Below are 15,677 nucleotides of genomic sequence, written 5' to 3' on the forward strand. Positions count from 1 at the left end.
TTAGTACAAGTCCATTATAAAGTCCTGTTAGGTTTATTACCAAAACATCTTCAAGAATTGCTTCTACCTCGCATTAGTACATATACAACCAGATCATCTCATCATATTCTTTTAACTATCCCAAAAAAGAAAACCGCTTATGGCCGTTCAGCTTTTCGTTTTGCTGCTCCTAATGACTGGAATTTAGTACAAAAGTCACTGAAATTAGAATCATATATTTCAATTTCAGTGTTCAAAAACTACTAAGGAGTGTTTTTATTACAGAAGGTAAATGTATTAAATGAATGTTTTATATGTGTGTACTGCAGAATATGTTTGTAGGTCTTTCAGGAGATCTTTCTACCGTCAGGCTGTTGTTGAAAATAAGAACTTGTTCTTAAGTAATTTGCCTGGTTAAATAAAGGTAAAAATAAATAAAAGTATATTTCAATAAGTATACTGAGGTTTGAAATGGCTAATAGGTTTAAAAGGGATGGTTTTCTTAAAAACGTTTCACACACCCTGATAACTTTACTTAACACACTTATAGGAAATTTTATTCAATACTCATTAAATCCTGTTGTATATTTTTACAGATACTCAAACTTTTAAAGCGTTTGTAAATTTTGACTTTTTGGGTAAACTATAAATTTAATAATGTTCAGATCAAATTTACAGAATATAGTATTTTGCTTTCTTGTAGCATAATTGCACTGCATCATCAGCAAGCAAATCCCCCCACCCACCCCCACACACACAAACACACACACACGTTTCTTGAGGAAATGTGGGTACATTCCACAGGTGTAATGGTTTTTATACTGTACAAAACATTTGTTTAATCTCCCTACACTGCCCCTGGCCCTAAACCCATCACAGGAAACATTCTACATTTTTACTTTTTCAAAAAAACTCATCCTGTATGATTTATAAACCTTTTGAAAAATGGGGACATGGGTAATGTCCTCATATTTCACCCTCTCCTTGTAATAGCTGTCATACCCATGTCATTATACACATTTCATTTGTGTCCTGATATTTCACAACAACAAGTGCACGCACACACACACACACACACACACACACACACACACACACACACACACACTATTTGCAGCTTTTTCACAAGAAACAGCTGTAATCTCCCAATATCAGTTTCCACAGAACGTACAGTCATGAAGATAGTGTACAGCAGCTTTACGTGATGGTACAGGCGTTTTAACATCACTGCAAACCTCCGCCTCTTTTTGCACCCAAAGGGGGTATATTTGTCCAGCAGGAAGATGCTGATAAGATACTGGCAGTCATTTTTGAAAGACCTCTTTTCTTGCAATGCTTACATAAAAGCCAAGCTGACAAAGTCAGATAAACAGCAGCCACTTGTCACTTAAAAAGAAGAGTACATAGTGCCTTACTTGCTCACGTGGATGTCAAGATCAACATGTGCTGATAAGGGCTGTTATAACTACAAGAAAAGCTATGTACTAATGCAGCCTGAAATAAAGCGACAGGGCATGTGGACAGAAAAATCATACTTTGATAATCAAGGCCTTAGGATGAATCTCGTAAAATAAATATGATTATATATTATCAATTATTTATATCACTTGGTAGTATTTGATGAACAGTGAACTGTTTTTTAACCTTATTTTTACGTTTTTACTTTTGAAATATGAATTAAGTTGTTCAGATTCCACCACTTTTAGTTTCAGTTCAGAGTCAATGCATTTCTACTTCACATTACTAACTGGAAACAGATTCTCCTGATACCAAACATAGTTTGCTTTGTAATTCAGTAGATTCACCAACACACAATCAAAGAGGTTAAAAAGTGTGTCAAAAACTGATTAAAGCATATCAGACCGTTTTTTTTTTTCAGGTTTTTTTTTTCATATCGGCATATCAAAGCAGCCAGCACCCGAAGGCGACAATGTTCAACCTCTTTATGAGCATGACTGGATGCATACTGAGAAATTATTGATTATGAACGGGTTCAATTTAGCCCCAATAAAATGGTTGATCTGCCACCATTTTGTCTGTTTAAAACTGTCTGAGTGCTTGTCTATGCATTAGATTCAAGTTGAGCATTTGTGAAATGTCCCTTGTGAAAAAGTATAATTTTAAAAAGAGTATTCATTACAGAAATTATATACTTTAAAAGAATAAGAGTACCTCTTTAAAGCATGACAAAAGATTTGAAAGTAAATTGTTTAATTTGACATCATTACAAAGTGCACTTTTTAAAAGAAACATTGTCATGAAAGTGTACTCTCTTTAAGTGACTTTTTATTTCATTAATATTATATTACCTGCAAGTGTTTTTTTTATGTACTTTAAATACACTACAAATGCACATTCAATGCACACTTCTTTTTCATCTTAGGCTCATTCTCTCTCTCTCTCTCTCTCTCTCTCTCTCTCTCTCTCTCTCTCTCTCTCTCTCTCTCTCTCGTCTAAGAGCAAAGCAAAGGAAAATCCCACAGCAGAGTGTCTGAATGTCAGCTGTCATCTATAACTACAGCACTGCGGTTTTACTGACAAACACATATTTAATTGCATTACCCTGCAAAGCTTTCGACCCGCAGGAAGTGAATGGACAAGGTCCAAGCGCTGGGTAACTGCACAAGACGGCTTACTGGAAATTTACAGAGGTCCAGACACATACTCTAGGCTGCAAATCAATGCAAATATTAGATTTTTCTCTCAGAAAGGACAGCAGAAAAACTCTTTGCTTGGAATAAAAGAATAACTTGTTCTCCTTCCCATGAGGCACTAATAGCAATGGCATTCATATCTTTTACACATGTGCAACACTTAGCACTGAATGCTTTGATGTGGATCGTTCTCTTGGCCATAGTCTGCCCTATTTGGGAAAGCTCTGATAGGAACGCGGTTGCGGAGTAACTGTGTTCCTAAATCCACAACACCGCCATGCTATTCCCATGTGAGATGTTCACATCTCATGTGTTTGAAATCATTATATTGTGACTGCCAATACATGCAAAATGATATTACGCTGCTTTCTGCACGTTTCACAACACTTTCAAAAGTGAAATGTCCGGTGAGTGGCGCTAAAAGCATGTTTATCTGTAATAGATGAACGTGAATCTGGCAGCGTTTCATTTTATTGTGGTATTCAGAAATGACCACTGAGGGGGGCTAAGAGGTTAATGCTCAAATGTGTTTGAAAATAACGAACCATCTACACACACTAACTGATAATGTTAACAGAAGCAAGTGTGGGATAAAAAGGCTTTAGCCATATTAAAGCTGGTTCTACAAGTCTTTTATCGTGACTTGTTTCGTGGGACAAACGCTTGCAAGTGCCAGATGAGCAACCAAGCAAATTTACTATGTCAGAAAAGCCAAACATCTGGAGATATTTGAAGCAAACATCAAAATATATCACAAATCATGAACTCTTAGGGCTTGACATTAACTTTTGTGCTCATTTAGCCACTCAGCATTTTCACCGGGGACAATTTTGAGTGATACTGTTAGAAAAAAACTACCATATCGATATTTTTTATATTATCTCATAATATGGCAGCTCATAATAAGACCTGATGCACGGATCCATTATACAATTACACTTGCGCTTTCTTTTTAACTGTCACGTTCACTTAAAGGGGCAGTTCACTCAAAAATGCTGTCATTAATTCCTTACATTTACATTTAATTTAGCAGACGCTTTTATCCAAAGTGACTTGCAAAAGAGGAGAGCAATAGAAGCAAGGCAACCGCATACAAGTGCTGTAAGGAGTCTCATTTAATCAAACAATACACAAACATTTTTATAAACAAACAAACAAACAAACAAACAGAAATTTGAACTGAATAGTTAAGTGCTAGTCTTCATTTGTTAGCTGGAAAAGATGTGTCTTAAGATGTTTTTTGAAAATGGCTACAGACTCGGCTGCTCGAATTGAGACGAGAATAGTTTTTGTGCGCAAAAAAATGGAATAACGACTTATATGATGTGCCGATTTCAAAACAAAGTTTCGAACCGTTATGAATTAGTGAATCTATTCATGATTCGGATCGTGTGTCAAACCACCAAACTGCTGAAATCACGTGACATTGGCATGACATGATCTGAATCATGAATCGATTCACTGATTAAACTGTTCTCGTCGCCTCATAAATTGATTGTAGAGCCGCTGTAGTGAGATGGGCTTTGTAACGACGTCTTTAGTGCCTTTATGGGTCTGAGAGAGGAAATGACATTGGTGTCAATGAAGGCCTTTCTGAGCCATCGGATTTCAACACTAATATCTTCATCTGTGTAATGACAGAACTTTAATTTTTGTGTGAACTAATGCTTTAAGGGACAAGCTCAGTGAAAAAAACTGTAAAGGTGGATGAGGTGAGAACACACAAAACCGATTGGCTCTTATGACAAACTGCACGAAATCTTCCTAAATTGTAAGTCACTTTGGGTTAAATTGTCTAGTATGACAAAAGGACGAAATTCTTCACCCACAGGGTGAAAACCGGCCTGCGGCCTATTGTTGTTTGGGTATCGTGGATACTGTGTCTGCAGCACCAAATGAGGAGAATTGATCTAGAAGGTCAGATTAGAAAAGGTCAGACCACCGGCGGCTGGCGGTCAGAGACGGCAGCACGAGTGACAGCAGCAGCAGCAGCAGCCATGCGAAATCCCATCAGAGCTGATTAAGACCTGCAGAGGGACTGGCTCTTCTACACACTCACACCAAGAACGATTTAGCTTAACCTGCTTTAACAAGCGTCAGCAAGCAGCAGGAAAGCGTCCAATACATGATCTAGTGTTTCAAGAGCAACAGTTGCTCACTAATTACTGAGAATGCAAAAACATATTCATGAGTCACAGTTGCATGTCTTCACAAACTTGCCGCCGTTCAATCTCTAGCCTGAAGCTCCCTTTGATCCCGTTAGTTGCTATTCAGGTTTACTATCATTCACTAAAACCATAAAAGCATGTTCGATACTTGGAATAAAATGTGTCCCTAGACCACAAAACATAAGGGTCATAAGGGTCATTTGTTTAAAATTGAGATTTATACATCATCTGAAAGCTGAATAAATAAGCTTTCCATTGATGTATGGTTTTTTTAAAGGACATTATTTGGCCGAGATACAAAAATCTGGAATCTGAGGGTGAAAAAAAAATAGAAATATTGAGAAAATCGCCTTTAAAGTTGTCCAAATTAAGACCTTAGCAATGCATATTACTACATTTTGATATATTTACATTAGAAAATTTACTAAATATCTTCATGGAACACGATCTTTACTTAATATCCTAATGATTTTTGGCATACAAGAAAAATCTACAATTTTTACCCATACAAAGTACTGTTGGCTATTGCCACAAATATACCCGTGAGACTCATAACTGGTTGTGTGCTCCAGGGTCACAAATAAACATCAACTGAAACAAAATTAGGCAACATATCTCCGTTTCATTCAGTGGAAATAATAAAATAACTACTAAATAAAATAAAACTAATCAAATAAATAATAATAATAATAATAATACAAAAAGTAAAAGAACACAAAACAAAATTATAGCAATTAAAGAGATAGTTTACACAAAAACATCATTATTTACTAACCCTCATGTAATTCTAAGCCCATTAATCTTCAGAATTTGCTGTATAATTTTTCCATTTAAAAAAAAGTTATCAGTCAATAATGATATAAATGTCAGTCTTAAATGCATGACTACTTTTATAATGTGTTTATGATGTATTGAGTTGTTGTTGTTTTTACTTCACAGGCCCATTATTTGTTGTTGTATGGAAAAAGAGAAGAGTGAACCTTCTTCAGAACATCTCCTTTTGTGCTCAGTGGAAGAAAGAAAAGCCATACAGGCTTGAAATGACATTGAATAAATAGGTTGACTAAATAATGACAGAATTTTCATTTCTGAGTGAACTAATCCTTTAAAGATCCCTTTTGTGCTTCAATCTCAAGCCCAAAGCTCATGTTCATCCCTTAATTTAGTTCAAGTTGATATTACTGCAATCCCCTCGTGCCCTTCAGACTTTGGGAGCATTTGGAGTGTTTTGAATTGTAGGCCACCTGCATATCAGCATGTCCTGATTCACACCATCAATCCCAGCTCCGGGTTTAAAAGAGCCATAATCCCGGCCTCACTTTCCCCTGAGAAACCCCCATCATCACAGGACGACATGATGCTAGAAAGCAACAGGTGCAAAGAAATCACCTCACGTGCACATTTAATCCCTGTTTACACTCCTGAATAACTCTGCCAACTCAGCCTTGTTCCACTCGTATCAGTCCTATCAAAACAAAACATGTTTTCCAAAAGCCAGCGTAGTTTTTAAATGAAATCCAAACCATTAAAGGGATAGTTTTTTTATACTTTAGTTAATCTTCAAAAAATAAATAAATAAAGCAATTTTTTAATATTCTCTCATTTTTGTCCATCCATGAATTTTCAAGCTTCAAAAAGTATATAAAGACATCACTTCGAAAAAATGCAATCATTTAATAAATGTCTTTTCACATTTTTCACTGCATTTTAAAAGTATATGATCTAAAATTTTAAATACTATATTCAGAAAACTGTTCTATAAGAAATAATATATTATTTAATTATTTGTTTAATATATTTAAATTATTAACTAATTTATATTTCAACTGTTTTTCCACGACAACAATTTTAAAATTGAGGGCCCTATTTTAACGATCCGAGCGCAGGGTCTGAAGCGCAGGTGCACTTAGGCTCTGTCTGAATCCACTTTTTCTAGTAAAATGACAACAACAAAAAACGGTCGACACAGCACATGGTCCAAAAGGGTTGTCCCTAGTCTCTTAATGAGTAATGGGTGTGTTTTGGGCGTATCGTGCAACAAACCAATCAGTCTCATCTCCCATTCCCTTTAAAAGCCAGTTACGCTCGCAGAATAGAATTTAGGTAGAATTTGCGAACGGAAAGACTGAATGCTTCTCCAGAGAGGAGTCCTTTTATTTTTAATATTTAAAAATGTGTGTGCTGCTGCGCATCCCTGTGTGTGTAATAAGCAGAGAGCACGCGGGATGTGCACCCGCCTACAGGTGCATATTACTAACACACCCTTTAAACAACACAAAAAGTACTGCGCTATTGACTTTAGAGCAGGTTTGTGTTGGTCAATGGTCAGTCGTTTTCAGCTCCTCAAAATAGCCACACGCCAACAATGCGCCTGAACACACCTGACACCCAAGGGTGAACAGATGAGTGCGAGTGCATTTGATTTTTAAACAACGTGACAATGGACAGGAAAATTATAACTTTGTTGGGCTGAAACTAGCAAAAAACACTTTTTTTCTAAAGTGTCCATGTTTTCTGATTTAAAAATCTAAATCATGTCTCAAACTGTGCTCAGATTTGCCAAACAATACTGCAATTAAAAGTCAATCTCATAAAATTCCTCCAAAACCAAATAATCTATACTATGCAATCAGCATTCATTTTACATTCAGCTCTGTATTCTGAATCGTTTGTTTTTAGGGCATTTTAGGAAAACGCCTGAAACAAAGTTGATATGTCTCTTGGTGGACTGTGAGAGAAAACTAGTTCCTGTGCAGGAGGCTGCCCGAGAGACATCTCTCTTAATGAACGTAGAGACATGTGGAAGGCATGTATTAACACAGTTAAGTGTGGAAAGAGTGACCGCGTGGCTGCCTGACTCTGACGTGCACGATGGCTGCTGGTCGACAGAAGGCTGATCAAGGTCAAAGAGAAACAGGAGAAGATAGGCAAATCTGGACAAGGGATTTCACAAATCAGGTACAACATCAAAAACAAAAACAGCACTTTGCCCTCCACAGAAACTGGCTTTTGCACATGGACGTGAGCGACTTGTTGTGTGCACCTGATCCCGCATAGATTGTAGATACAAATAAAGAGCCTGACTGAACCAGAGTGAACAGCAGGGCTTTAGAAGTAGAAACCCCATTGATTTTCTCCATCAAGATATTGACTCGAGTTTGGGTAGAAACATAAGAGTGTTTTGGTCCATCGGATAACAAGTGGACGAATCCAAATACAGGTGTAAACAGACTCTAAAACTTTTTGAGCTTGTCCACTTCTGACCATTTCCAGGGACATGGGGCAGTGGAAAACACATTCGACCGGATTGCTTTCGTAGTGTACACACTCATGTGGTCGAATGCGTTCTAGTGGTTACAAAAGACCTTGCTGCCTACTGACCAATGAGGTACTAAGCACAATATTCTCTCACCATTCCTGATTTGAAAACCCACACATATACCCATCCATAGACCCTCCCCTCAAAGAAATCAGGACAGAAGTGGTTAAAAGTGGACAAATGAGACAGATTAAAACTTCAGGTGTGAACAGGAATGTGTCTCCCTTGTCTACATGTGATCCGATCGACCAAAATGCATCTTAATGCCAAGTGTACAAAGAAGGGTTTGTAAATCATTAATTTAAAAGATTTATTCACAAATGCTGATTTATCCAATAATGAAACCAGTCTTTCTGAATGAGACATTGGCACCATTTTTTCAAATAGACGAAAGCAATGAACATTTTAGTTTGCATGTGATTTTGTTTAGTTGTCTAATGTTTGTCCGAATTGTGGGAGAACTACAATCTCCATTTTACACCAAATGAGCTCTAATTTTAATGAAACAATAAACCTCTCAAGGCAGACCTTCCATGAGCTCTGAGATACGTTTGTGATGGTATTCACTCCTAAAAAGTTTCACTATTCAACATGATTTCAACTTTTTAAAAATAAAAACATATTTAACTGGCAAATTTCCAATTAAAAACTACCCACAAATCAGAAAAATTCACCCTTACCCAAGTGAAATTCACAGCAAAAAAGGGCACCGCTTTACCAAATACTCCATTAGTCAACATAATTTAATACATCAGCTGAACAATGCATTTGTTAAAGTATATTTATTGAACATTTGCAAATGTTACTTTATACCCATTACATAATATTAACCAATGCAACTTTTCATTTTATTAAAGCATTAGTATATGTTCAAATGAACATTGAGATTAATACATAGTTTAGAACTGTTTGCTTTGGTTCATGTTAACTAATGTAACCTTCCTTACTGAGAAAAGTAGATCTAGCAATGCTTATGTTTTTATACTTCTAATAAATGGCTATAAATACTGTATACTGTACTGTAGATTATGTCTTTGCAATGCTTTATGGGATGACTAGTTTTCCCAATTTCAATGAAGACTTGTTTAAAATCAAATGTTATAATGTTGCGATTTGTTAGGTTAATGGCTCTTAATTTTAGATTTCTGTTCAGTACAAAAGACACACAAGGCAGCTAAAACACCCACATGTGCTTTTCCAAGCATCCATGCAGAAGTCAAATTGTCTGATAGGCTCCTGTGCCACACATCTGGAATTTGCTTTAAAATATAGTATATGGATAGTTTGTGCATCAGGTCTAAAAATCATTAGACCTGCCAACACTCATGGACTATTCAACATTGCCATACCTTTTAAGAAAGAGACCTTACCTGTAACTCGCACCATGCCACTTCCACCGTGGTCTCTGTGTCCAGCCCCTTGTAGACCGTCTTGAACGACCCTCTCCCAATTTCAATGTTGAACTTCAGATACCTTCCATCCGGCGAGATGGCCACGGCTTTGGTCTCGATGTCCTCCTTCTCATCCTGTTCCAGTCTGCTCATAAAGGGGCTTCGTGGTACCACATGCACGACCTTGGACCCCTCAATGTCCGAGTCTGAACTGGCATCCGGAGCAGGGGACAGAGGCGTCTGGACGGAGCCTCTCCAGTCCCCTGGAGCTGCTGAATCGGCGCTGGGTGTAGAAGACTCTGGGCTGGAGACCACAGGTGGAGAACATGGAGATGGAGGGTCTGTTTTATCTTCTGCAGTTCTGCTCTCTGAAGACAATAATATGTTTTCAGAAGACCACGACAGAGCTTTAGAGAGTGTCTCGGTGTATATTTGCGGGTCAATATCCACACTGAGTTTATGAAGCACGTATGAGTTCCTCCTCGCGCTCAAGGAGTGCGTTCGCAGCATTGGCACTCTGGGGAGACAGTCCTCCTCTAATTCAACAGGTAAACCTGGAAAAGCACGTCCAGCGAACTCAACTTCGGCATGAGACATGATGAAGACTGCTCAAAGCATCACAAAAGAGAAATAAACAAGAGCGCGCGTTAAACGCAATGCATCAAGGACATTATGTGCCAAACAGTTGCGTCTTTTCTCCACTTTTAGAAGAAAATGTGACAACTATAAATGCAAATTATGTTATAATGGTAACATCAACAATATAGTTATAGTTCTTTATATAGAATATAGCACACACAACGCGCTAGTAAACTCAGATTTACCTCATTTAGAGCAGTCTGAAATGCCTCCAGAATTGAAATCGCACATGACACTCGAGTCGCTCCGCACACGCGCGCGGCTGCTGCGCATTCTGCAGAGGCGCGCGTGCTCGACAGCTCTTCACAGTGAGTGAGCGACTGACTCCGCCCCCTTCACCTGAGTCCCGCAGCGTCGGGTTTCACTGCAGGCTCGAGTTCGTCAGTGACTAGATCTATCTGTGCCATCAGAACACCGCGCGTCGGGCCGCTTGGAGTAAACTTTTCTTTTTTCTTTTCATTTTTAGGGGCCGCACAAATATGATCATTGTCGTGACGGACCCCCCCCCCCCCCCCCCCCGGTTCTAGATTGTTTTTCAGAATTATTTTTTTGTGTTGCTTGTCTCACTTGATATGATCTTTAGTCGTTTTTTGTACAAAAAACAAATATATTTTTTGGCAAAAAAACAAACAAAACAAAAACAGCTTTTACTCACTAATTCCAATTGATTCACTTCACTCAAAAAAAAAAAAACACCTGGGTTTAACACAACCCACACAAAACAACCCATTTTGGGTCGTTTTCAAACCAAGGCCTGGTAAACATAGAACAGAACACATGTTGGTTTCATTTTACCCAGGAAATTGGGTTGTTTTTTTAGCCCGGCATAATGGGTTGATTTAGTTGATTCAGTTAATAATACTAGCTTTTTTTTCTTCACACATGATACATTCATGTCTACATATTAACTTAAAATCCTCTTAAACTTCTTAATAATACTCGACACAACCACTGGCTTGCCTGATGATTTCTTTATTATCAATAATATTTTACAATATAGCATTTTTTAAATAGTGTATATATACAACACTATTTAAAAATGCTATATTGTAAAAATTATATATATATATATATATATATATATATATATATATATATATATATATATATATATATATATATATATATATATATATATATAATTTTACCAACATTTGAGCTCATTTAACAAATTTTAGAAGTAAAAATTTAATATTTATAACTATTTATTCATGGGTAGGCCAAATTGACCAGTCTGTTTCCACCGTAACAGCGCTGGATCTCGTGCCGGAGCTTGGGTCATGTTCAGCTGGGGGAACTTCTAACATCAGAACACCGCCTTACGTTTCTCTTGTAGCTGAAATATGTGACTGGTTCCATAACCTGTTCATATACAATCAGAGTACACTTCTGAGAACATATTTTAACATCATACAGTGAGGAAAATAAGTATTTGAACACCCTGCTATTTTGTAAGTTCTCCCACTTGGAAATCATGGAGGGGTCTGAAATTGTCATCGTAGGTGCATGTCCACTGTGAGAGACATAATCTAAAAAAAAAAACGAATTCAGAGATCACAATATATGATTTTAAACTATGTATTTGTATGATACAGCTGCAAATAAGTATTTGAACACCTGTCTATCAGCTAGAATTCTGACCCTCAAAGACCTGTTAGTATGTCTTTAAAATGTCCACCTCCACTCCATTTATTATCCTAAATTAGATGCACCTGTTTGAGGTTGTTAGTTGCTTAAAGACACCTGTCCACCCCATACACTCAGTAAGAATCCAACTACTAATATGGCCAAGACCAAAGAGCTGTCCAAAGACACTAGAGACAAAATTGTACACCTCCACGAGGCTGGAAAGGGCTACAGGGAAATTGCCAAGCAGCTTAGTGAAAAAAGGTCCACTGTTGGAGCAATCATTAGAAAATGGAAGAAGCTAAACATGACTGTCAGTCTCCCTCGAACTGGGGCTCCATGCAAGATCTCACCTCGTGGGGTCTCAAAGATCCTAAAAAAAGGTTAGAAATCAGCCCAGAACTACATGAGAAGAGCAATGACCTGTAAAGAGCTAGGACCACCGATCCCAAGGTTACTGTTGGTAATACACTAAGACGTCATGGTTTGAAATCATACATGGCACGGAAGGTTCCCCTTCTTAAACCAGCACATGGCCAGGCCCATCTTAAGTTTGCCAGTGACCATTTGGATGATCCAGAGGAGTCATGGGAGAAAGTCATGTGGTCAGATGAGACCAAAATAGAACTTTTTGGTCATAATTCCACTAAACGTGTTTGGAGGAAGAAGAATGATGAGTACTTTCCCAAGAACACCATCCCTACTGTGAAGCATGGGGGTGGTAGCATCATGCTTTGGGAGTGTTTTTCTGCACATGGGACAGGGCGACTGCACTGTATTAAGGAGAGGATGACCAGGGCCATGTATTGCGAGATTTTGGGGAACAACCTCCTTCCCTCAGTTAGAGCATTGAAGATGGGTCGAGGCTGGGTCTTCCAACATGACAATGACCCGAAGCACACAGACAGGATAACCAAAGAGTGGCTCTGTAAGAAGCATATCAAGGTTCTGGCATGGCCTAGCCAGTCTCCAAACCTAAACCCAATATAGAATCTTTGGAGTAGACATGTGCCGATTTTCGATAATGCGATTTATCACGATAATGAATATGCACGATATTGTTATCGTGGGCACTTTAAAATCTCGTAAATAATAATTTATTAACAATTTATAATTTTTTTTATAATGCACTCAAGAATACTTTGCCCATCAACCGTATAAATGCTCAACACCGCTGTATTCTGCGTCAAAGGGACGCGCTCAGATATAAACAAGTTTGCACATGACTGAACCGCTGAAGGAGACGCGCTGCTGAAGTGCCGCTCAGTGACAGCAGAGGGCGCTGATGAACTGCAGAATGAAGCCGGTTACCCCGGAAACCAGCAAACAAACAAAAAAACGCGTGTAGTTTTTAAAACAGCCATTCGTTTTTGTAATCTCAATGTTGTTCATCACAGCACCTAATACTTAATACTTAAAGACTTAATAGGCTATTTATTTTCAAATTTAAACATTTTATGTTTTAATCTGGACTACAACCCTAATAATTAGAACTGTTCTAATTATTTGTTATTGTTCAGTATAACTTTGAGATACGACTTCATTAGTTAACATGTTAATTTATTATTACCAAACTGACAATGAAAAATACTTATAAAGAATTAATCATTCTATGTTAATTTCTAAGTTACTTTTTAATAACATTAAAATCAAAATCAAAATAACTTTTAATGGACCTAAGATAAAACTAACAATGATCAGTATTTCTTAACTAACATTACCAAAAACATTATACTTTCTGTACCAAATGTAGCTGTTGCTCAATCTTAGTTAATGCATTAAATAATGAGACCTTATTGTAATTTGTAAGCCTACCTGTTGTTCTTTATAGCCTAATTCTTTTGCACTTTAATGTGTTTGAAAATTGTACTTTTACAGGTCTGAAAAAAATCAAGAGACCACTTAATATTGATTTCTCATTGTTTCTCAATGTTAAGTGGTCTCTTAATTTTTTTCCAGAGCTGTATATATTTTTGGTGCATTATTGTATTTAAACATTCAGTTATTTTTGTTCTTACAAAAATAGTTCTTAAAGCTGTTATGCTATGGCAACACTTTTTTTTTTCTTCTTCAACTTATTTAAATATCGTGATAATATCGTATATCGTGATAAAACTTCATCAATTAATCGCAGCATGAAAAATTAATATCGGCACATGCCTACTTTGGAGGGAGCTCAAACTCTGTGTTTCTCAGCGACAGGCCAGAAACCTGACTGATCTAGAGAAGATCTGTGTGGAGGAGTGGGCCAAAATCCCTTTTTTTTTTTTTAAAGATTGTCTCCCACAGTGGACATTCACCTATGATGACAATTTCAGACCCCTCAATGATTTCTAAGTGGGAGAACTTGCAAAATAGCAGGGTGTTCAAATACTTATTTTCCTTACAGCAAATATTCATATTTTGTCTTTTTGTATTTTAAAAATGTATGCAAGGCATCAGGGCTTTCCATGGCGCAAAAAGACCAACACGACATTTGTTTAAGTGACTCGCATCGTCACATCGCACATCGCATCGCACCCTTGCATGCTGCTTTACATAAAATTAAACGACTAAAGCACAATAACGAATTGATATATTAAATAAAATGTACACAAACCTGTATTTTATCGTAAACATGCACCAGTTTGACGGAGCTACATTGCTCTCACCTGAAGAGGGCGCAAAAACCCTGCAATATATAACTCAACCCCAGGGATTTTATGTCTGACCCAGGATCTGGGTAACACAAAAACTACCCAAACACTGGGTTATTACATCTGACCAGGATGATCAAAAGCTGCGAACATTCACTGATGCTCAAGGCAACACACATTAAAAGCCAGTGGGCATAAACTTGAACAGGATGTTTGGAAATTGTTCTTATTTTATTTAAAAATCTTTATTTTAGTACAGTCCTGCAGAAGCTGTACTTTATTTTACAGAAGACAAAATAAGAACAAATTACTCCCCAATCATCCTGTGCAAATGTTCAATGTCTAAACTATTAGACATTTAAACTACATTAGATTTCTCAAGCCAACTTCAAAGTTAGTTTATCTAGTTATAATTATATGTGTATTTATTATATATCATATAGTGAAATTTGACAACTTGAGTCCCAGCCAGCGGATGTTTCCTGAGAACTAACGATGACAATCAACAAATCAATTGGGAACAGTTACTTCAGAGAGTTTATTAAATTATAAAGTTGTCCTTGACTTTCATAGTTACTCATACACACTCATACAAAAAATCTAATTAAATTAAAGCCACAAACCCCTTTCAATCTGTTTGGACAATTTTAGACTTTTCTCATGTTGGATTGAGGACACGATTAACACTAATAATACGAATATATTTAAAAAGGGCTAAGCGTGTCATGTTTTTGTCTGGAATATTTTGGTCTTCTAATAAAAGCAACATTCCACATCTGGGGGGGGGGGGGGGGTCAAATATTTTGCATTTCTCATTAAGTAACTCCATTTATTCTCACAGAACTTCATATCTAACAATCTATCACATCCAGAACAAAGCATCATTCATACCGGAGGCTTCATTTACTCAGAGCACAGAACTGTACTTCCATATTAATATTTTATTCAACTTACTATATTGTGTTTAATACATTTAATACATTATTGTAAGTATATTAGTACACTTGTATCTCTGTCTGTCTGTTCCATTATGTGTGGTCAACACTAAACTGGCCCTCAGGGATGATAATAAAGAGGCAGGGCATTATTGTGTAAACTGATGTTCAGCAGAGGGTGCTGTTTCATCATACTGTGGCACGCATGTGAACGCCACCTGTCACTCTTTCTTTCTTCCTGACCATCATATATAAAAATAGAAGAACAAAGGATTTAGCAAATTATATGTAAAAATATATATTATGTAAGTATGCAATCTGGATTATATA

The 15,677-nt window shown here is 37.1% G+C and overlaps 1 protein-coding gene across 2 annotated transcripts in view; it reads right to left on the reverse strand.

Moving 5' to 3' along the window:
• wnk4a (WNK lysine deficient protein kinase 4a) overlaps positions 1-10,416 on the reverse strand; it is a 65,614-nt gene extending 55,198 nt beyond the window's left edge. The window contains exons 1-2 of one of the 2 annotated variants that reach the window (XM_067429191.1): positions 10,336-10,416; positions 9,491-10,116 (exon numbers count right to left, since the gene is read on the reverse strand). In XM_067429191.1, the coding sequence (XP_067285292.1) occupies positions 9,491-10,108 (618 nt within the window). In that variant the 5' untranslated portion in view covers positions 10,109-10,116; positions 10,336-10,416. Of the gene's footprint in view, positions 1-9,490; positions 10,130-10,335 lie in introns of those variants that run through there. The other variant, XM_067429192.1, reaches the window with a different exon arrangement.
• Positions 10,417-15,677: the final 5,261 nt, after the last annotated feature.

Source organism: Pseudorasbora parva, chromosome 21, assembly GCF_024679245.1.
Source record: "Pseudorasbora parva isolate DD20220531a chromosome 21, ASM2467924v1, whole genome shotgun sequence".
Taxonomy (NCBI): Eukaryota; Metazoa; Chordata; class Actinopteri; order Cypriniformes; family Gobionidae; genus Pseudorasbora; species Pseudorasbora parva.